This window comes from Hydra viridissima, unplaced genomic scaffold (assembly GCF_058129835.1).
Source record: "Hydra viridissima isolate aposymbiotic clone 2 unplaced genomic scaffold, HvirCarnegie_v1 scaffold_1, whole genome shotgun sequence".
Taxonomy (NCBI): Eukaryota; Metazoa; Cnidaria; class Hydrozoa; order Anthoathecata; family Hydridae; genus Hydra; species Hydra viridissima.
The window spans coordinates 196,690-217,682 of NW_028324300.1; the positions used below are offsets into that span (position 1 = coordinate 196,690).

Here is a 20,993-nt window from a genome sequence, read left to right on the forward strand (position 1 = left end):
CTAAATAAAAAAAAGTTTTCTAAACTTAAAGAAAAAACCTCCCTATAAAAAGTTTTGGTTCATTACAGTAGTAGTTTGAACCGTAATTTTGCCCGAAACAGAATAAGTAAAAGGTTGTCGAAGCAGAAATTTTGAATTCGGTTTCGGCCGAAACCGGTAGCGAAAGTTTCCATTCGCTACAATTAGCGGCAACATTTCAGCTAGACGATATTTTAATCACATAAGTATTTTTTATTATTAAAAAAGTGGACTTTAATAATGAGTTTTAATCGAATAAACCACAATTGTTACGAATATTTAAAGAATAACTTTTTCTTTTTTAATAAAATAAAAATATTTTGAGTGCTTACCTTGGTGTGACCTAACAAAGTCCTATGCTTTAAGAAAGTCCTAATTTAAGAAATGACAAGTTTCGTATACATAAAATAAACATTTAAAGAAAAAAATTTAGTTATTTTATCTAACTAGATATCTAGTTTAAACAACAGAATTATTTTCCGCAAATGATTCTTTTATATATACGAAATTTGTCAATTTTTAATTTAGGACTTTCTTAAAGCATAGGACTTTGTTAGGTCACACCACGGTATGTTTTTATTTAAAAAAATAAACAGTTGGATTGTTCTCCTAACTGCCTGAGCTGTTTTTAACAACTTAATCTAAAAAACGGCGTTAAAAAGTAGGCGATTATTATTTTTTATCAATATTTTAATCAATAAATTGAGAAAATATATTGCAAAATATTTTAACTTAACATTTAGTTAAATCTAATACAAAATATTGTAAAATATCTAATATAAAGCAACTTTACATTTAGTTATATCTAATACAAAATTTTGTAAAATATTGAAAAGTTTTGAAAACCAAACGATATTTTATCGGAACGTATCGTACATATCGAAACTCAAAAATATCGTTATACAATTTTTATCGATGAATTATGCGATATTTATCGCTAAAAGCGATAATGATATCGTGCATATCGAAACCCAAACGATATTTTATCGGAATCATATCGTAACATATCGGATATACCAATTCATATCGAAACCCATTATCGTAAAAAATATTGGTTAGTTTCGATATTTCGATAACGATACGCAGATGCTTAGTGTTTTGTATTCACACAAAGGAATAGTTCAGAGCCATAGTAGCGATAACAAACAAAAATATACTCCACATTTATTAGCAAATAGCATATCTAATACAGGTTTTTAATCGAAAATTGTATTATAGGTAAATTAAACGTACTTATTCGCTGAAAAAGCGATTTCTTTTTGTGCACCTTTAGTTTTGAAGGATACAATGCATTTAAACGCTCACAATTGAATATGCAACAAATACTATTTCGCTTTTTTTCACTATTGTTTTATCAACTAATAATTGTTTTGTTTTTCTTAACTTTAGTTTTGTTTCATAACTATTGTTTTGGTAACGGCATCAAACGCTGGTTTTACTAAATTTCTTACTAATTTCGAATTTTTAAATAAATAACTTAAATACCGAACTAATTTTAAATGTTTAATTGCTTGCTTCATTCTTTTGAGAAACATTCCATGTGAACGGCTCTTAAAGTACTATTTGTTTAATTGTTTAAATATACCGCATTCTTTCTAATTTTCTTCATGAAAATTTTTACAACGATAATAGAAAAATTCTAAAAACCACTAATTGTTAGCTTCATGAAAATTTTTACAACGATAATAGAAAAATTTTAAAAACCACTAATTGTTATTTTCAGGGTATTTATAATTGCGTTAAAATTACTGCGTGGTATTGTTTTTAAAATTATACAATTGTAATACTTTGAATCATACTTAGGAATATTTAAAAGAAGCAGAATTATCTCTCAAAAAAATCCAAAAACCTGGTAAAGCCATTTTGAAAAGAGGTAATTGGGAAGATATTTCTCAATATACGTAGCTTCATTCATAAATTTAAAGAACCACTAGACAAGTTAATCGCTTCTGAATGGATTTCTTTATGAAACACACTTAGCTTAACATCTAAAACAGAGGTCAGTAACTAGAACAATAGGTACGTTAAAAAATAGCTCGTGCAGCAGAAAAAATAAAACAAATTAATGGACTTATATGTATGACCTTGCTATACCATTCATCAATCCGAATATTAGTTTGAGAGAATTTAAGCTTTATTTGGTGGCATCCAGTGAAAAAATATCGCCGTCATTAAAAAAGATTTTCTGTGTTTTTGCAAAAGTAGATGTAAGTTTCTCTAGCCAAACTTTGAAAAACTAAGAGAAATTCGTTTATTACATCTACCGTAATAAGTCGAGTGTAATTTAAAGTTGGAAAGTTAGTGAGCAACTGTTCAGGAATGGCGAACCAATCAAACTAAAACAATTTTTAATGGTTTGCGTGGTCTAATTCTTGAATGCAAGATATGGTCTGCTATAATGTAAATATATGCGATACATGTTGTGAACAAGCTCCAGTATAATTGAACATTTGAATAAAGAGTTTCAAAAGAAGATTATCCCAACCCCTCAATAATTTAAATACTTCCGAATTTTGATTAATGTTTGTAAGACTTTTAGGACCTCATTTGTTATTCTGGGTTATTTTCCGTTCCAAACACTGTAATTTAAATTTATGTGCTGAACGCAACTTAAAAGGCGTCCAGACCATCATCATGAAGTCTGCTTAAGTTCCGAAAATCGTTATTAATTTAATTTATTGTTAACTTTTTCATGAAATAAATAGTAAATATTTGTCAATTACATGTAAATAGCTATTTTTTTTGAAGCACAAAACTTTACCCTATTTACCATAGTGTAAATTTAGCTTAAAAAGAACACAGCAAATGATATTGACATGAAAACTGCATGATTACAACTGCATCCATTGCGCTAAATTTTTTTCAAATTAAAAAGAAAACAGGTTAAAGTTAAAGCCGATATATTTTTAGTTGTGATGTTTTATTCGCTAAACAATTGATGCGCGTTTAACAGTTCTGTTATTTAAATGAGAAAAAACTGCTACTCAATGTGTTTCGGTAAACCTTTTCAAATTTCTGATTTTGACGTTTAAGTTTTACTTGTTTATTTAAGATATTACATGAATTCGCAAATCTCGCTCTAAAAACATCAATCGGATATGATGGTTTCAAGAAAAGATCTTTCTATTTAGTTTAAAGGTGAGTACTTTGTTTGTATAAGAAAACGGAATTAATCAAGTTTACTTTACACGTTGAGTTATGCAATAGATAAACATTCTATGACATATAACATAAAACGTTGCAGAAAAATTTGATCCTAAGTCACTTTTTCTGAAATCAAATTTACCAAACAAGATTGCAATCAAAATTCTTTTTAAATGCTCGCAAACAATCCTCTCATTAAATCATCTCAGCTAGTGAGATTAGGGCACTTAGATTTAATATTCAACTTTTAAAGATTTGCATTTCTCTGTTTACACGGGTTTTAAGCTAAACTATTTTGGTGGGTTAACAGAGGGTTCTATTTTATAAAATTTAGATGGTTACTTAAAACTTTTAGAAAAAAAACGGGTTCAAATTTTAAAGTTTTGCTTTATTTTTGTTGGCTTGCAAAGTTTGTAACTAAAATATCATCGGAATACATTTTTGAAATGTTGAAAATTTTAACACCATAGTATTTTTAGAGTAATCTTAATGTAAACTAATCTTGGTTAAATGTTATTAGCAAAAACAAAAGTTGATCACACCTACTCCACATTGATGCGGCGTTTTATTAAAGCAGTCGCTTTTATTGTTTTTCTTTTTTTTATTATTACAGTTTTTAGAGATAAAATAAATCGAACGTTTAATTGTGTGAAGTCAGGCCAACCTTATTTTTTTTTTCTTTCTTTAAATAAAATATTCATTCTAAATTTTAAGAATGAAGTTAAAACTTGTGGCGACAGTGGTTGGTGTATTACTACTGCTTGTTATCATTATCGTCGTTGTGGTTGTTACAACAAAAAATAAATCGGACGCAGTAATACAACCTAAAAATGAAAATATCAAAGCGAAACAGTTTTCCAATGCTGCTGTAGCCGCTGATGCAGAGGTAAAGAAGTTATTTTGTTAGTTTACTTCGTGTCTGATGCTTATTTAGCTTATCTATTGCTTATGAGACCAAAATGCATCCACAAAACCTATAGCGCAACTCAATTACATCCTCCTCTTCCCCCATATTACTCATACCCTCACTATTCAGAGTCGTATAAAAACATAGGTCTAGAAAAATTACAATAAATCTCTAATATTCGCCATCAGGAGTAAAATTCAAGGTCAAGGTTGATTTTGTTTTAACTAAAAAACATTTCCAACCTGGTTTTTATGAAAAAAAACAAACAAACTAGAAAATGTTTTTTGGTAAATTTTAAATGCGAAAATTATATCAAATGTAAAATCAACAAATGAGCTTAAAAAGATGTCATTATTGTGAAACGGGTTTTAAAAGAACATGTGACTTATTCTTGTGAATTTAAATTTAAAAACCGAGATTTTTTTAGCAAAATCTTTTCTAAACTTATTTTAAAGCTTTTTGTTTTGATAAGTGGAATTTTCAAAATAAATATTTACTTGGGTTAATTTGAAGTTATGGAAGGATGTTTTTAGTCATATATAAACATATATATATATATATATATATATATATATATATATATATATATATATATATATACACACACACACATATATACATTACTGTTAGTTTATAATCAATAAATGATCATGTTGGCTCAAACCTTTTAGAAAACTGACACAAAGGCGATTCAAAAAAATTTCAACAGTTTATTTTAGAAATTTTTTTATAAAATATAAAAACCAGGTTAATATTAAAAAATATTAGCGATTTATTGGATATTTTTTTTACTTTCAACTTCAGACTAGAGCACTTTCCTTCTTTTTTGAGACTATGTCTTTTAATCAATAGTAAACTTAGTTTTATATCATTCATTTGTAAATATTCATTTTTAGATAATTTGCAGGTTAGCATAAGAAAGCGTCATTAGCAGCGGCCTTCGTAACAGCAATATTATCTATGTTAAATCATAGTATATAGCCTAATAAAGTTTCATTAATCATCAAAAACTCACAATTTTAAGTTAATCAGCATCATAATCTCAAATATAATCAATCTTAAAATCAGGAGTAGGGGTGAGGGGTGGAGGAAATCGTGTGGCGCTAAGCATTCTTTTTTTTGTATGTAAAGTTATAAATCAAAACTCTCCAAAACTAGAATTAAATTCCGTTGCTTCTTTATCTTAATAACATAACAGGTATGCTCAAGTGTAGGAAAAGATGTTTTAATAAAAAAAGGCTCCGCTGTCGACGCCGCTGTTGCAACATTGTTTTGTATCGGGCTTGTTAATATGCAAAGTTGTGGATTAGGTGGCGGAGGATTTATGAACGTCTATATTAGAAATGAAAGTAAGAGTATCATTTACGACTTTCGTGAAACAGCACCTGCAGCAGCAAACGAAACAATGTTCAAAAACGCTTCTTCCACAAAAGGTATGTTGAGTTAAAATCATGAAAAAATTTTAAAACCAAAGTTTTAATCAAGAAAACTTTAAGAAAAATATTGCAATATTGCACCGAGTGAATATTATTGAAAGGCATGCATATCTGAACAGGTGTCCATAAGCTGCCGGTTATCAAAAATACACTTATATTCAATTTTTTGTTGTTGTTGTTGATTTACACTGCATTTAAGCTTAGTACTTTATACTATAAATTTGACTCTGCATTGGCTATAAATAACAATTAAAAAAAAAAAGAGTTGATATTTCAAGATTGTTTTGGTCAGCACCGTAATAATCAAGAAAACATGTTGTAAGTTCAAATGTTTTACACTTGCATTCTGGTCTGTTTAATTATCGCAAAGTTTGTAGATATGTAAAGTACTTATTATATGGCGAGAATATTTCATAATACACAAAGTTTTATAAAATGTTAAAACCTTGCTTTTTTAATTGAAAATGTGTGTTTTTTAGGTGGTTTAGCTGCTGGGGTTCCTGGAAATGTCAAAGGACTCCACCATGTTTGGAAAAAGCATGGAGTACTTAATTGGAAGGATTTAGTGCAGCCAACTATTGATTTAGCAAGAAATGGTTTTAAATTTACAAATGCTACGTACACTAGTATGCTTTCATTAAGTTGTTCAATCAAAGAATGCCCAAGCCTTCGGTTAGTCTTTAAATGATTTCTTTATTTTCAGGAACGTAACGTAAGTACGTAGCGTAAGTCAAATGTCTTTTATTTAATCATTAACTTCTAACTTTAAAACACAGAATCAAATAAAGCTTTGTCTTTAAAGTAAAGTTTGTTGAAAGATACCTATTAATAAACTCTCTACTATTTTAAAATAAATATGAATTGGTTTATTTATTGTATGAGAAAAAGTTCCCATTACAATTCCCATAAAATAAATACTCTTCCTTTTCTCTAGAGAGTTATTTAAAAAACCCGATGGAAATTGGATAAAAACGGGAGAAGTTTTAAAAAACCCAAAGTTGGCAAAAACGCTGGAAACAATAAGAGACAAACCTGAAGATTTTTATAGCGGAGATTTGGCCAAAGAAGTTGTTAATGACATTCAGAACGAGGGAGGCATAATAACATTAGATGACTTAAAGAACTACACCGTTGTAGAAAGAGAACCTTTGATATCTAAAATAAATGGACTGAAATATTACTTAATGCCACCCCCTGGAAGTGCATCAGTAATAGCTATGACACTAAATATATTAAAAGGTAAAATGTTATTTCGGAAACATTAAACGTATATATATATATATATATATATATATATATATATATATATATATATATATATATATATATATATATATATATATATATATATATATATATATTTATCATTGGAAGTTCACAGCCACAATAGGTAACAAGCCAAAGAAACATATAATTTTAGATTTCTTATAACTTAAACAAACTCTTTAGGATTTAAGTTTACTGCAAAAGATTATGATACAGAAGAGAAAAAAATTCAAGTGACGCATAAGTTTCTTGAAGCCTTAAAATTTGCCATTGCAAGAAGACCATTGTTGGGAGATCCAAACTTTGTACCAAATGTCACAGAGGTATTAAAACCAAATAATATAAGGATAATAAATTTCCCTGATATTAATACACGCAGATATATCTAAACTGTTCATGTTTATTTATAAACGTAGACTGACTAAGCAAGGTGTTCTTTCGCATTAATCTAATCCAAGTTTTATTTGAATAATTAAGTCCGTTCGGTTTATTTTATTTTTGAGGTTACCAATGCAATGCTTAACGAAACATTTGCAGAAATACTAAGAAAAAAAATCAAAGAAAACGAGACTTATTTTAACGAAACATTTTACGGTGGTTATTATTCTCAAAATCCCACTCCTTACGGTACTTCTCATGTTTCAATTTTGGCTCAAAATGGCGATGCCGTAGCGGCTACTGATACCATTAATGCAGCGTAAGTTAAATTCCAATGTTTTGTCAGCTTTGAAGTTAAACTTGATTTAAGTTCAGTTTCGAATTTCATTCTTGAAAAATCTTTAATAAACGTTGTTAGGAAAAAATTGTTTCTTATGATTATTACCTTTAAAGGGAAATTTTTTTTTCCTTCTCAGATTTGGTGGATTGGTTCGATCAAATTTAACAGGAATTATTTATAACAACGAAATGGACGACTTTTCCTCACCTGGATTAACGAACAAATGGGGTTATCTTCCTGCAACTGCAAACTATATTAAACCCGGAAAACGACCTTTATCATCAATGAGCCCTGTTATTGTGACAGATTCATCGGGAGATGTTATAATGGTTGTGGGTGGGTCAGGTGGCTCAAGAATAATATCGGGGACAGCTTTAGTAAGGAAATTCATCTTGTTATTGTTTAGCAACTTGTTTGGTAATAAAACTAAATGCATAATTTTTTTATTCTTAAACTAAAGTTACTGTTTTCATATTTAGACGCTGTTTCGTAAACTATTTTTGGACATGGAGTTGGGAGAGGCAATAACAGAAGAACGAGTACATACCCACCTCTCACCAAATCTAGTATATATTACAAGTAATAACCCAATCTCACAAAATATGCAAAATGGTTTAAAAAAACTAGGACATAAGCTTGAACTATCCGACCTATGGGTGGCAGTACAAGCTATTTATAGAAAAGCAGCCGGAGAGATAATAAACGCCAAATCTGATCCTCGTAAAGGTGGTGTTCCTGATGGTTACTAGATTTTTATTTAAAAGATCTCTATAATATACAAAGTAGGTTCATTTTTAACGCAGAAAAAAATAGTGTTTATCACTCTCCTTGTTAATCGATAATAAACATGGGATTAAGTATAAAAATTAATTTGGCAATTAAAACAATGCTGTTGATTGCCGGCGAAGGAACAGGGGACAGATGCTGTTAACAGGCGACAGATGCTGTTGACAGGGGACAGATGCTGGTGACAGGAGACAGATTGTCATACCTTAAAGTTCAATACATGAAGCTATCATGATATTTTTCAATTTCTTCATTATCGCGATATTTAAACAAAAATCAAATATCAAACTAATAAATGATTAAGTTACTAAGATAAAAAAATGGTTGAGATGCTAAAAAGTAACGAAAATTCTAATTACAAACTTAGTTAAATTTAAATATAAATATAATTTGCTATTATTCCGAACCCGGTAACTGCCCTGATTTTTTTATTCCAATTTCAAAAAATGACAATTTATCCTTTGTTTTGGTGTCGCAAAATCTGCGAAGTTGCAGATGCCGAGGACGAAGTTTATTGAAACGCTTTTGACTAAAAACCACATCAATTACTGGCTAGAATGTGCATGCTTGAATGTGTTTGAAATCATTATTTGTTATTATAATATTTTTTAAACTAAAATATTCAAAAAAATAGTAAGGTTAAGAAAAAAAACCTCATCATTTACTGTAAAGCGCTCATATTCAAAAAAATGGGTTTAACACGATCGCAATTAGAAAGATTGTGACATTCGTCAAAATAAAGCGCAAAACACTTACACCCCATTCACACAAAAAATAAAACTTGTTTTAATCGTGGTTATTTAAACTTGTGACGCATTTTTCCGTTCACACTGCTTTTTAAAACCACGGGTCAATGCTATAAACATAAAAAACAAAGTTTTTTCCGTAGAACACCAAGTTTTTACCGTAAAAAGCGAAGTAAAAAAAAATCCGCTATAAACATTCAAAGAATTCCGTTTTTAAGATAAAAACTTCGCTATTAAATCCAATGCTACAAACGAACAAGGGAATCGCTTTTTCAGATAAAAAAATGCGTTTCTTCGAAAAAGAACTTTAAATAGATTTTTGACCTCTATTTTAGATATTTTCTTCGTGATTTGAAGCGCTAACGTTCCAAGAATGCCCGCTAAGGCCATTCTTGGAACAACATTTGCGCTTCAAAATCATTGAACATTCTTTGTTTGTGTTTTTATGTAGATATTCTATAGATAAAACTGAAAAGGATTTCGGTAATTCCATGATAAACTAATTACTTAAAATCTGCATTTATTCAGTTTTTTCAGTTCCTTGTTGTGTTTCGTTAACAAAGCATGCATGTATTTAACATTCCATGCTTATTTATGTAGGCTTTCGATAGTAATTTTGGTTAAACAAATTTTTCATAATGTTTGACTAAAGAAAAGTATAAATAGATATATACACAAATACACAACAAAATAAAATATACCATGTAATACACAAATACACAACAAAAAAAATGCTGTCTAAAGAACTTAAAATGTTACTAGCAATAAAGATCAGAGAAAATAAAGAGGTTCTTCTTGGGAAGCTTTGTATGTTTTAATCAGCAAAACTGTTTAAATAAAAATATGTATAATTACATTATATTTTATATGTATATATGTAATATATATATATATATATATATATATATATATATATATATATATATATATATATATATATATATATATATATATATATATATATGTATATATATATATATATATATATATATATATATATATATATATATATATATATATATATATATATATATATGTATGTATTTGCAAATGTTATAATATAAGTATGTAATATATAGTGTATATTACCATAATATAAGTATGTAATCAATCAATCATATATTTCTAAATAAAGATTTTACATTCAAGTTTATATACAAGTAGTTATAAACTTATGTGAAGTAAACAACTAATAGTGCTAATGATATATAACAAGGGTAATAATAATAGCAATTTAATCATTATATTCAAAAACAGTAGCAACGGCAGAGATATATTACAATATATAAAATTATCAATGGTAACATGAAGCAATGTATAGTATACATCAATTTTACGTATATGTAATATATATATATACATATATATATATATATATATATATATATATATATATATATATATATATATATATATATATATATATATATATATATATATATATATATATATATATATATATATATATATATATAACATAGGTAAGCTTTTTTAGGTATGATTCTAATTATAAAATATTATAGAATATTGAGTGGAATATTTAGACAGCACAGCCTACTTAATAACTAATAAAATTTATTAAGTAGACCTACTTAATAAAAATTAAAAAAAAATTGTTGTAATCAATAACGCATTACGGATAAAAAAAGTGCGTGAATTTTAGTGACGTATACATTTTATGCTTTATAGCAATAGCCGAAAAAAATACAAACAGCGATAAATTCTTCGAGTTTACGCATTTTTTTACGTAAAAATAATTTACTTAAAAAATTGAGTTTTTACGAAAGATTTTTTTTCTCGAAAATAACTTCGAGTTGTTTATAGCATTGGCCCCACGTTTCAAATAAATGAGTTTAAAAAAACGGTAGCTAAATAAAACACCGTTTTAAAAGCGAGTGTTATTAAAACTCAGTTTTGTTGATGTGAATGGCCCAGCTAGCACACATACATTGGGCCAACGTTGGCACAACGTCGCGACATTGTGCCAACGTTGGAAGCGTTGGAAGCGTTGCTTTATTTTATTTTTAAACGTTCTGACGCGTCGGAAGCGTTGCTTTATTTTATCACTGAATTTTTAGCTTTTTTGAATTCGTTCAGTGTGTTACAGGTTTTAGTGTTAAATAAGTTTTCCGCCATTCTTAAAAAATTCCCGTTTTTAGTTAGCTGTTGGTTATGCAAAGAAGTTGTAAAGAAATTATTCTAAAACAAAGAGATTGAATCACGAGAAGAAGTGGTCGTTATAGAACTCGGAAAGGTTGAATCATGAGAAAATGTAGTCGTTAAAGAACTCAAAAAGGTTGAGCCACGAGAAGAAGTGGTATTAAAAGAATCAAAAAAGATTGAATCACGCGAAGAAGTGGTTGTGAAAAGAAATCCCCTTTGTTAGAATCCAGTTTGTTAGAGAGATACAGGTACTTTATTTCCATTTTTGTGTTTATTTAACTTTAAACTAGTAGTTTACTAATTATGTAGCTACATAATTTGTAAATAAACTTTTCTATAATACATTAGAGATATTAGAATTTTTTAATTTTGTATCAAGAACTTGAGTACCCTGTTTATTATCATGGTCTGAAGCAAGTTTGTGCTGCTTCACCAAATTCTCCTCAGAGCAGCACTGATTGCAGGAGAATCTACAAAATTGTGCTATAAAGCTTCTATTAGGCTACCATATCATGCATTAAGACTACATTTTATGCTCTTATACTTGTATTTTATTCAAAAGATATATGTTTCTTAATAAAAATTGAATTGACGAATCAATATTTGGACTAATCAATATTGATAGTAAATTTCTTATTGTTCTAAAAAAACTTTAAGTAATTTACTGTTTATATATTTATGATAGGATGTAAAATTTGTAAAAGATATAAAATGCTAGAATGTAATAATAGTAATAATAATAAATTTTTTGCTCTACACATACAATGTGGTGAGTCTAACATCTGTAGATGTTAAACTTTGACAGCTTTGGAAAAGTGTTCATTTTGTTTTTCATTTTTTCATTATTTTTTTATATTTTTATTTTCTTTTGTTTGTTTTTGTTTTTTTGTATTAATAATGGTTTATAATATTGGGCTACTAATATTTTACAATATAATTTAACTGATACTAATAGTTTAGATGGCTGCTTCATATGCAAAAAACAGAAGAAGAGTGAGAGAGCAAGTTGATAAGATATGGAAGAAATTTATGGTGAAAGTTATCAGAAAAGTAATGTGTCTACCTGCAGTATTTCTAATGATTGTGAAAATGTTTGTTATGATGACAATTCATATGAGATTGATATTGACAATGATGAAGATAATTTTCCTTTTCAAATTCTTAATAATCACTATGACAATGATCAAGATGAACGCTATTTCACATCAGACTCAGAAAATTAAAGTGATCTGGATAGCAATCCTGATGAAAAAGGTATTATCGCATCTTTAGCTGAGTGGTGTGTTAATTTAAAATTTCTTTGTTTCATTATTTACTGAATGAAACTTTTATTAAAATTTTTTTTTTCAGTTATATCTAATAAAATTTTTTTTTTCAGTTATGTTATGAAGAATTTGTTTTGTAATTTGTCATTTGTTACCATATCCCTCTTTAACAGCTGTTAAAGAGGGATACGGTAATGTATTTTATATGCATTTGCAGCATTTTAATGGTGATTGGAATTCATATATTATATGTATAAGTGAATTTTGAAGCATTTTACTTCTAGTTTTTGCAGTAAAATACTGATACTATTTTTCAATAATTTTCTGTTTAGATGTGGCATTAAAAAATGAAAGTGAAATATCAACAAATATACTAATTATTTTTAAAAAAATATTTTGTCGCCATGTTTATGCAGGTAATACATAAAAAAAGTTTTATGTTTTTGTTTATGGAAATTTTATTTGTATATAGTGCTTATATCTTACATATGTTTGTTATTAACTATTTTATTATTTAAATATAGATTTTGTATTTGATGTGTGTGTGTGTATGTGTGTGTATATATATATGTATATATATATATATATATATATGTATATATATACATACATACATACATACATACATACATACATACATACATACATACATACATACATACATACATACATACATACATACATATATATATGCAGTGGCATAGGAAGATCATAAAAGTTGTGGGGGGAGGGGGGGGACTAAAACAAAAGTTAAGGGGGGAAAATCAAAATTTAAACGAAAAAAAAAAAAAAGGATATTTTGATAATTTGAAGAGGTTACACCCCCTCTATTCTTACAAAAACAAAGCAATAATAAATTATTAGAAATCACTTTTAAAGACTTTTCAAAAATCCATTTAGTGATTAGTCCTCCCCTCTCCCTCCAGATTTCTGAAAAGTCTTTATTGACGAAACTTTGTGTAAAAAAATTGAAACTGATAAGTGTTTGCTAATAATATATATAAACACAAAAATATATGAACACCTATAATTTTAGCAGTAGCTATGGCAATGCCTAAAGCTCATAAAAAGAATGATGCAAATTCAAAGATTTCTATCAAATTGTATAACGAGGAACATTCGAACGTTGTTGTAGTCTCAAGTGAAGTAAAGATGCAAGAGTCGTAATGATGCTAAGCAGTCGAGAAGAACATTATTTTGTTTGAACATTTGTGCAAATATTTTAACATAGTTATGTTTATTACAACAAATATTGATTTTCTCTTAGTAATTGTTTAATTTAAGTTGGTTCATTAATCAATGTTTTATTTTCGTTCATCAGCGTCAAATTTTATTCAAACTTATTTGGACATTACATTTTATTCAACATTACAAAGAAGTAGTTACGCTTTACTTAAAGAAACAGTTACCCTTTAGTTGAAAAAAGTTACACTTTAGTCAAATAAATAGTTTTAATTTGATTGCAAAAACTTTGTTTTTGATTGAAAAGATAAGCACACCTTTTGAATCAAAATCAAAGTTTTTGCAAACAAGTAAAACTAATATTATTTGAATTATACGTTGGACCAACGTCAGAATGCAAAGCTCGCCCAACGTCGATATCCGACGTTGGGCCAACGTTAACCCAACGGTTGGTTGCGACGTCGCGCCGACTATCAAATCCACGTTGGCTCGATGTCAGTTGCCGACCATCGGCCAACGAATTTTTCGACGTTGATCCAACGTTGGGCCAACGTCTATATGCTATCTGGGGGGGGGTATAAGGTAAAATTTTAAACAATGCTTGTTTTATCAAATTTGAGTTTTATTACACAGAAACACTTCCTTTAATTAGTGATATTCGCATTTTATGGCAAATTAGTTATTTATTATATATGATAAGTTAAAACTTCTGAAATAAAAATTTTAATGAAACAATAAGTTCTAAAAATGTTATGAGCTTCTGCATAACTTTCTTTCATTATATATATTCCTGATTCAAAAAGTAAAAAAGTTGAAATCAAATTATTTCGTCCGAGAGTGTAAATTTAATTTGTATATTTTATTTTTTTAGCATAAAATGCATCCAAGAAAAACAGCATCTAAGCTTTTGCATTTTTATAGCACAAGTAAAGTGTTTTTCTACATTTATCCGTCATCTTAATGAAATCTAAGGTCTCATTTCTCTTATAACTCATAAATCATTTACCTTAAAGTAACTCATTTACCTTAAGTGTATTTTCATGGGTCTCCAATTTTTATTTGATTTTAGGGATAGAACTATAGATAAGGTAAGTTAAACGGCCTTCTTGTAAGAAAAACGCCTTTTCTCTGAAAATTACATTTTTTATGTTATTTTCTGAGAAAAGGCGGTTTTCTTATGAAAGAGCTGTTAAAATTAATAAAACATCAAATTACTGCCACCCAGACAATTTTAGATTATTTATTCTTCAGTGATATTAACCTTGCCAATCACTAGGAATCACTAGGACTCTGAGAATCGTGCTGAACGACTTTGCGCAGGAAACAAGGTGGGAAAGAAGTTCCACTCTCCCTTTGTTTGATTTTCAAGCCAATACAAATGAGACTTGAAACAAGAGAAACCAAATGTTATTGCCTAATCTGCCAAATTGGTCATTCAAAGATGCAATAAAATCATCCGCTTGACGAGCAAACCACCTTTAAGAAAGAATCAAGTGTGCGTTGCAGTATAAACGTCAGCCCTTTAAGAAAAGGTTTTCCCCATCAATAATCTAAAAAAAATTACTGGGAAAACCTGTACTTTACTTGAGATCATCGTTGGGAATCAATATTTAGCAGTAAGAGATGCCAAAGCATCCGAACAAGTTGCATCTCGAGTAATTTCCATATAGAATTATCCCCAGAAGGAACCATTTGAATTGCTAAAGAATATTTATAAAAAAAAATATTTATACTTAAATAATTTTTACTTATATTGAAAGAAAGTTTGAACATTAAGAAATAAGACTAAATTTTAGCAAATATATTTTTGAATAGTTTCTAATCTCTTTAAAAATAAATAACTTAAAAGTTTTACCGAAACTTTCTGAACAAATTTTATTATAAACATAAAGTTTTTGTTTTCAAGTAAAAGTAGTGCCCAGCCACCATAAAGCGCTCCAAAATTGACCAGTACAGCTCTTGTAAATGTACAATTAAATACGGCCCTGTCAAACATCGGATTACTGGTCAGAGTTGTAAACCAACCATCAAGCAGCAAGATGGAAGAGCCAAACTTTTATATGAGTTTCTTAAGATCAGGTCAACACTTAAATGATTTCTTCATCTGCAGGTACTTAAAAATCACCGACGGAAAAAGAGATTCTGGCACAGTTCGGGTATTTGCTCTCACAACTATTTATCAAGTTTTGTAAAAATTTTTGGTGGCTATTTTGTTAAGCGCGGAATTAATGGTGGCAAAAACTTTCTCATACTTTTTTAAAGGATTTTTGATACTGCATCAAGGGATGAAACCAGCTCACCGCCACAAAAACAGCCTCTCACTCAAAGGACTTGCAAAGACACTGGAGTCAAAAGACAAATTTTTGTTGCGGTTTCAGAAGATTTTTCAGAAATTCACTTCAATATTGAATATATCTAATCACTGATTAATGCAAATGGACTAATTTTGGCTTGATATGAAAGTTGCAAATATAGTTTGTGGTCTTCAAACCCATTCAAGTATGTACCCTTACACATGGTGTGACATCAAATCACGAACACTGGACTCAATCAAATCTAGCTTCGAGTCTTTTCAGCAATCTGGTGGGGATGTTGCTAATGCAAAGCTGTTCGGCAATAAAATTCGAAAGCCAATCATCAGTGGGCCTGAAATTATTCTTATTTTGTAAATCATCCCACCGATGGAATCTGCATTTCTTCAATCATTTTTTCAAGATCCTTAAAACTGCTTGGATAGAAGCTGTTAAGTGGCCAGTTGCCCTCCAAATTCAACAGAGCCCATATCATGGGAGCCAGGTTGTCGTAAACGAATGCATAATGCTTCTTAACCGTTTCACCACCGGCAAGCGGATTTTATTGAAACTAATATATATTAAAGATATATATTTTTTAAAGCATATATATATAAACACTTTTTAGGCATATATTTTTTAAAACAAACCAGATATCAGTTGCTAACTATGCAGTAAACTACATTTATAACCCTTTAAAATGATATCACACAAGGTTACTTAAATCCAGTTTTATTATTAAAAAAATCCTACCAGATAGCTGTGTCCTATTGGAGACACCGGCGGTGAAAGGGTTGGAAATGTGGATGTGCTGCAGCAATTTGCTGATACAAATTTGGTTTCCAACATCTTTGACATAGTTGAAGCATTCAAAAGTTTCAATTCAGTTGTCAAGGCTTACTTTGGATTATCCTACTGCCGGACTTCGCTGAAAGAAATGAAAATTTTAAAAGGTGTTAATGATTACTGGTAGCACCTAAAATTCACACTGTCTTTTACCACATCAAGAATTTTATCAGTCTAAATGAATCGTCCCTTGGGCCCTATAGTAAACAAACTGTCAAAACTGCTCATCAAGATTTTTATCAACATTAGTCAAGGTTTAAGCAAAATGATAATCATCCAGAGTACAAAGAGATTGTTGTACTGCATAACTGATCTGAATAGTAACCATCTTCAAAGAACTGCTGACATGATTTAAATTATTAGAGATAACGAGCAGAAAACAATAGCTTACGGTTTATAATGAACATTTTCACCAACTTAATCCTTAAATCCTGTTAATTTAAAAGTTATGAATTTTTATATTAAAAATAGTATTGTAGAGTATTTTTACTAAAAGAGTATATTGAGCTATTTATTAATAAACTTTTTGTGGAGAAAATCAAAGAACATTTCTTAAATTGTAATCAGATGCTATTAATGGTAATATAATGTTAAAAAAAAAAGGGTTTTAATAGTTATTTTATCACTTACATTTGAAAATAAATCTTTTGAAGAAGGTTTGAAGAGTTAATAAAAATATGCTAACACAGACGTATCTTTTTTTTTTTTTTACCTACTGGTAGTCCTTTGACCAGGTTCTGCAGTGTTTTCTTAGGATTTCTGGCATTTTGGAAGTCGTTTATACCTTAGGAAATGCTGAGATTTTCACACTATACTTTAGCCCAGTCAAACCACGCTTTTAAATTGAAAATCAATATTTTGGTCTATCAAATGAAAACGGTACGTGTAGCAATTAAACAATTATATTAAAAATTGTTGGTATTACATAGCGGAACACTCAAGTAATCATTATTTTGAAAATAGTGACCGAATATCACAGTAATCGGTAACGTTTTAAGGTATAAATAGCAAAAAAACTAAAAGAATGTAAACTAAAACTCCCATAAATCTGTAACCCGTTAACCAATTCAACCGAAATTTTATCCGAGGTTTGGTGTGGCTATAGGCTACATTTGCACCAATTTTTATCAACTGATATAGAGTGGTTCTAATTCTACAGGTGTTTTTATAGGCGCACTATAAAGTCAAAATTTCACTCAACTTGAGCACTGAAATTAAGTTATTTTCCGTGGAAAAAAGTAAAAGATTTTAAAAGTTGCTTCACTGGGTACCTTGGTGTGTGCGCTATCATCCAATATAAGTGGCGTTCTTGGGTCAGATAGGTTGGCATTTTCATTTATGATAACCGTTTGAGCTTAAAAACACAATATTTGAAACACATAAGCAGAAAGGCAATGCCTTGTAATTTAAACGACTGTTTAATAAAGGTTCAAAGATTGTTTATGAATCGCTCTGAAATTCAATATCATCCCAAATGTTTTACAATTATATAATGTAAGACTTTTGAAAGAATGATTTTCCTTAGTTTTTGGTTTTTTTACTTAACAATAAGAAATACATTTGAAATAACTGGAATATGATGCCCTTAAAATTAAATAAGACTTATAAGGCCTTTTAAATAATATCAACAATGTGTAAAATTTACGTTAAAAAGTTAAATTTATATGCCTTAAATGTAAAGCAATAAAGGCTAGATGGAAAACCGTCAGCTCTTGGAATGGTTAAAAATCGCATTTCTGGAGAAATTCTGCCTGGAGCCATCTAGCAACCGCACATAAGTCCGCATTGCACACTATCCATCTAAAAACATTACGGTCAACACCAGTACTTTGAAACACCAATATCTTCTATTGTTTATGCTTAATATCACTACAAAATAAAACAACAGTTTCATAACCAGCGTCATTCTCTGTATCTTCTTTAGGTTTTTTTTCGAGACTTTTTTCATAAACAAATGCAAAGCATTATTTGTTACAACATAATTGGATTATGCTTTAAAGAAGTTTAACACTATATGCATTTACAAATCGACTGAAAGAAGAATCCGTAAAAAAACAAAAAACAAAAAACTGGGTTAAAAAACGAAATTTTATTACACGTAGCTACTTTCTTAAACACGATGATGCTATATGCGTAAAAGTGCAATTTATAGAGATATAAATAATCAACATGACAATTTTTTATACTTGAAAAAAGTTGCAGCTTTTAACCCCCCTACTTTAATAATTTGCTTAAAATTCTGATGTAACCTTTTTATAATTTTTGTCGTAATGGCGTCCCTTAACTTTAAAAATAAAGGTTCATCTTTGTACGGAAACATCATCATTTTTATAAATATCAAAAACTTTTGATTTGGGTTCTTCATTTAAGGAAGTTGTTCATCTAAGTTGATGAGAACTTTCTTAAATTTTGTATTTAATTTCAAAAGCCAATTTTAAAACAATTGCTTTTGCTTAGAGAAGCTATGGGGTAAATTAAATTTGATTTAGCTGTTAACACAAATGCGTATTAGTAACTTTTTAGAACTTTTTTCACTACGGCTTTCCATATTTTTAGAATAAAGATTTTTCAAAGAAAAATGTGTGTTCTGTCGTTCATCAAAAGTAATGCTATAAACATTAAATGTTGTGTCTAGCTCTCTGCAAAGAACTGAACGTATAGAAAAAGTGAGGCTAATTACCCCGCTTTATCCTAAAACAACTGCATGAATCATGAATAAAGCTTAACGTGAATAATCTAATTTATTTAGAAAACTGTTTTTATTGTTATTGTTCAGTTTAATTTTTAGATTTTAACGCCAGAAAAAGTTGTCCTTGTTAATTGAGATATATCCAGGTTAGAAATATTCTGAAGACTATCGATCATCGCCTTTGCAGATTCAGTAGCTTCAGCGCATATGTCTCGATTAATTTTCCGCTGTCTTTCGCTTTCCAAACAAAATTGAATGTTTTGCATATGTTCTTTAACTTCATTTGCTTTTACTTTCGATTTTGTTATATATTGATAAAATTTTTCAATTGCATTATTTAGTTTAACTAGACTCTCAAGTATTTTATTCAAGTAATCAAGTGCTTTTATCTGCTGACTGGCCCAAAATTTTTTCACTAAATAAACAATCGACAAAGCACAACTTCCGCCTAAAGTTGTCGCACAGACCATGGGATATGTAGGTGGAAAAGCCAAACCTGCCATGATCAAAGCACCTACATCACCAAGTTCTGCATAGATCGTAGGAATTTCATTAACAGCTTTTATCGAAGTTGCGGTAATCGGTTTGTTGAAGGTTAAGCAAAAGTTAACAATATCTACTTGACTTAAATTATAAATTTTTTTTGATTCAATCGAGTTGGCCATTAATGAGATTTTCTCGTCTCTTTCTCTATCTTTATATCTCGCAGATTCTGCTTTTGTGGGTAAGTTTTCTATGCCATTTGACATGCGACTTAAAGCAAGCTGAATATCTTTTTTATCTTCTTTGCTCAGTTCTTTTTGATTTTGATGTGGGTTCATTGCATCATCAATAATAATCATCTGATTAACAGCAGTTTTAAGTAGAGGAAGCATCAAGTTGACATTATGCTGTACACTATCGACCATTCGTGTAAAACATACTTTAAGAGTTTCCATTTCAGATGCCGTGTCTCTATCCTCTTTAACTTCTGATTTCATGGTTTGAAGTAAAATCTTTATACTTTCAACAAACTCAGAGACTTTATGAAGCTTTTCAGCATATTGAAGTGAAGAGAAGCATGTTGCAATCGAAAGAAGTTGTGCAAAACGACAAGATTGTTCATCAATAGCAAAACAGTTGCTGCTTCGAACTCCATTTAGGAACATCGCTTCAGATGCTGTGTCTGGCTGAAAGCTGTCCCAAATATCGAATGTTGAGACTTTTTCGAACTCGCATTTGACTTTTGTGCTGATAAAGTCACGTCTTATTTTTTCAATATTCTCTTTCTGGTTTTTATCCATACCGCATGTTTAGAATTATACTTTTACTTTTAAAATACTTCTGTGTAAATTTTGATAACCCTTCAGTTAAGCGGTGGAAAATAAATCATTACGCCGTTTTTGTTTTTCCTTCAAACACGTTTGAACAAATACACTCTCCTCCACAAATGAAAAAGTGTATTATAAGTTTTTTATTAAATGTTTTGTGATGATTTTAGGTAAATATTTGATAATTTTTTTTTTAGAAGAATTAATAACTCATTTTAAAAAGAAA

The 20,993-nt window shown here is 29.2% G+C and overlaps 1 protein-coding gene and 1 pseudogene across 3 annotated transcripts; both read left to right on the top strand.

Moving 5' to 3' along the window:
• Nucleotides 1-3,065: 3,065 nt before the first annotated feature.
• Nucleotides 3,066-8,311, top strand: LOC149892760 (glutathione hydrolase 1 proenzyme-like). Of its 2 annotated transcripts, XM_090101260.1 has the most exons (9): nt 3,066-3,156; nt 3,877-4,048; nt 5,268-5,502; nt 5,985-6,177; nt 6,440-6,744; nt 6,955-7,094; nt 7,275-7,468; nt 7,626-7,866; nt 7,969-8,311. In XM_090101260.1, the coding sequence occupies exons 2-9, from the start codon at nt 3,878-3,880 to the stop codon at nt 8,236-8,238; spliced, it is 1,749 nt and encodes a 582-aa protein (XP_089957386.1). In that variant the 5' UTR covers nt 3,066-3,156; nt 3,877; the 3' UTR covers nt 8,239-8,311. The 2 variants fall into 2 exon arrangements, with proteins under 2 accessions (XP_089957386.1, XP_089957380.1); XM_090101254.1 differs by lacking the exon at nt 3,066-3,156 and having other exon boundaries at nt 3,777-4,048.
• Nucleotides 8,312-12,144: 3,833 nt separating this feature from the next.
• Nucleotides 12,145-13,745, top strand: LOC149892761 (uncharacterized; annotated as a pseudogene). Its single transcript, XR_016456659.1, has 3 exons — nt 12,145-12,438; nt 12,782-12,865; nt 13,486-13,745. The product of XR_016456659.1 is annotated as an uncharacterized LOC149892761 (transcript).
• The last annotated feature ends 7,248 nt before the right edge of the window (nt 13,746-20,993 follow it).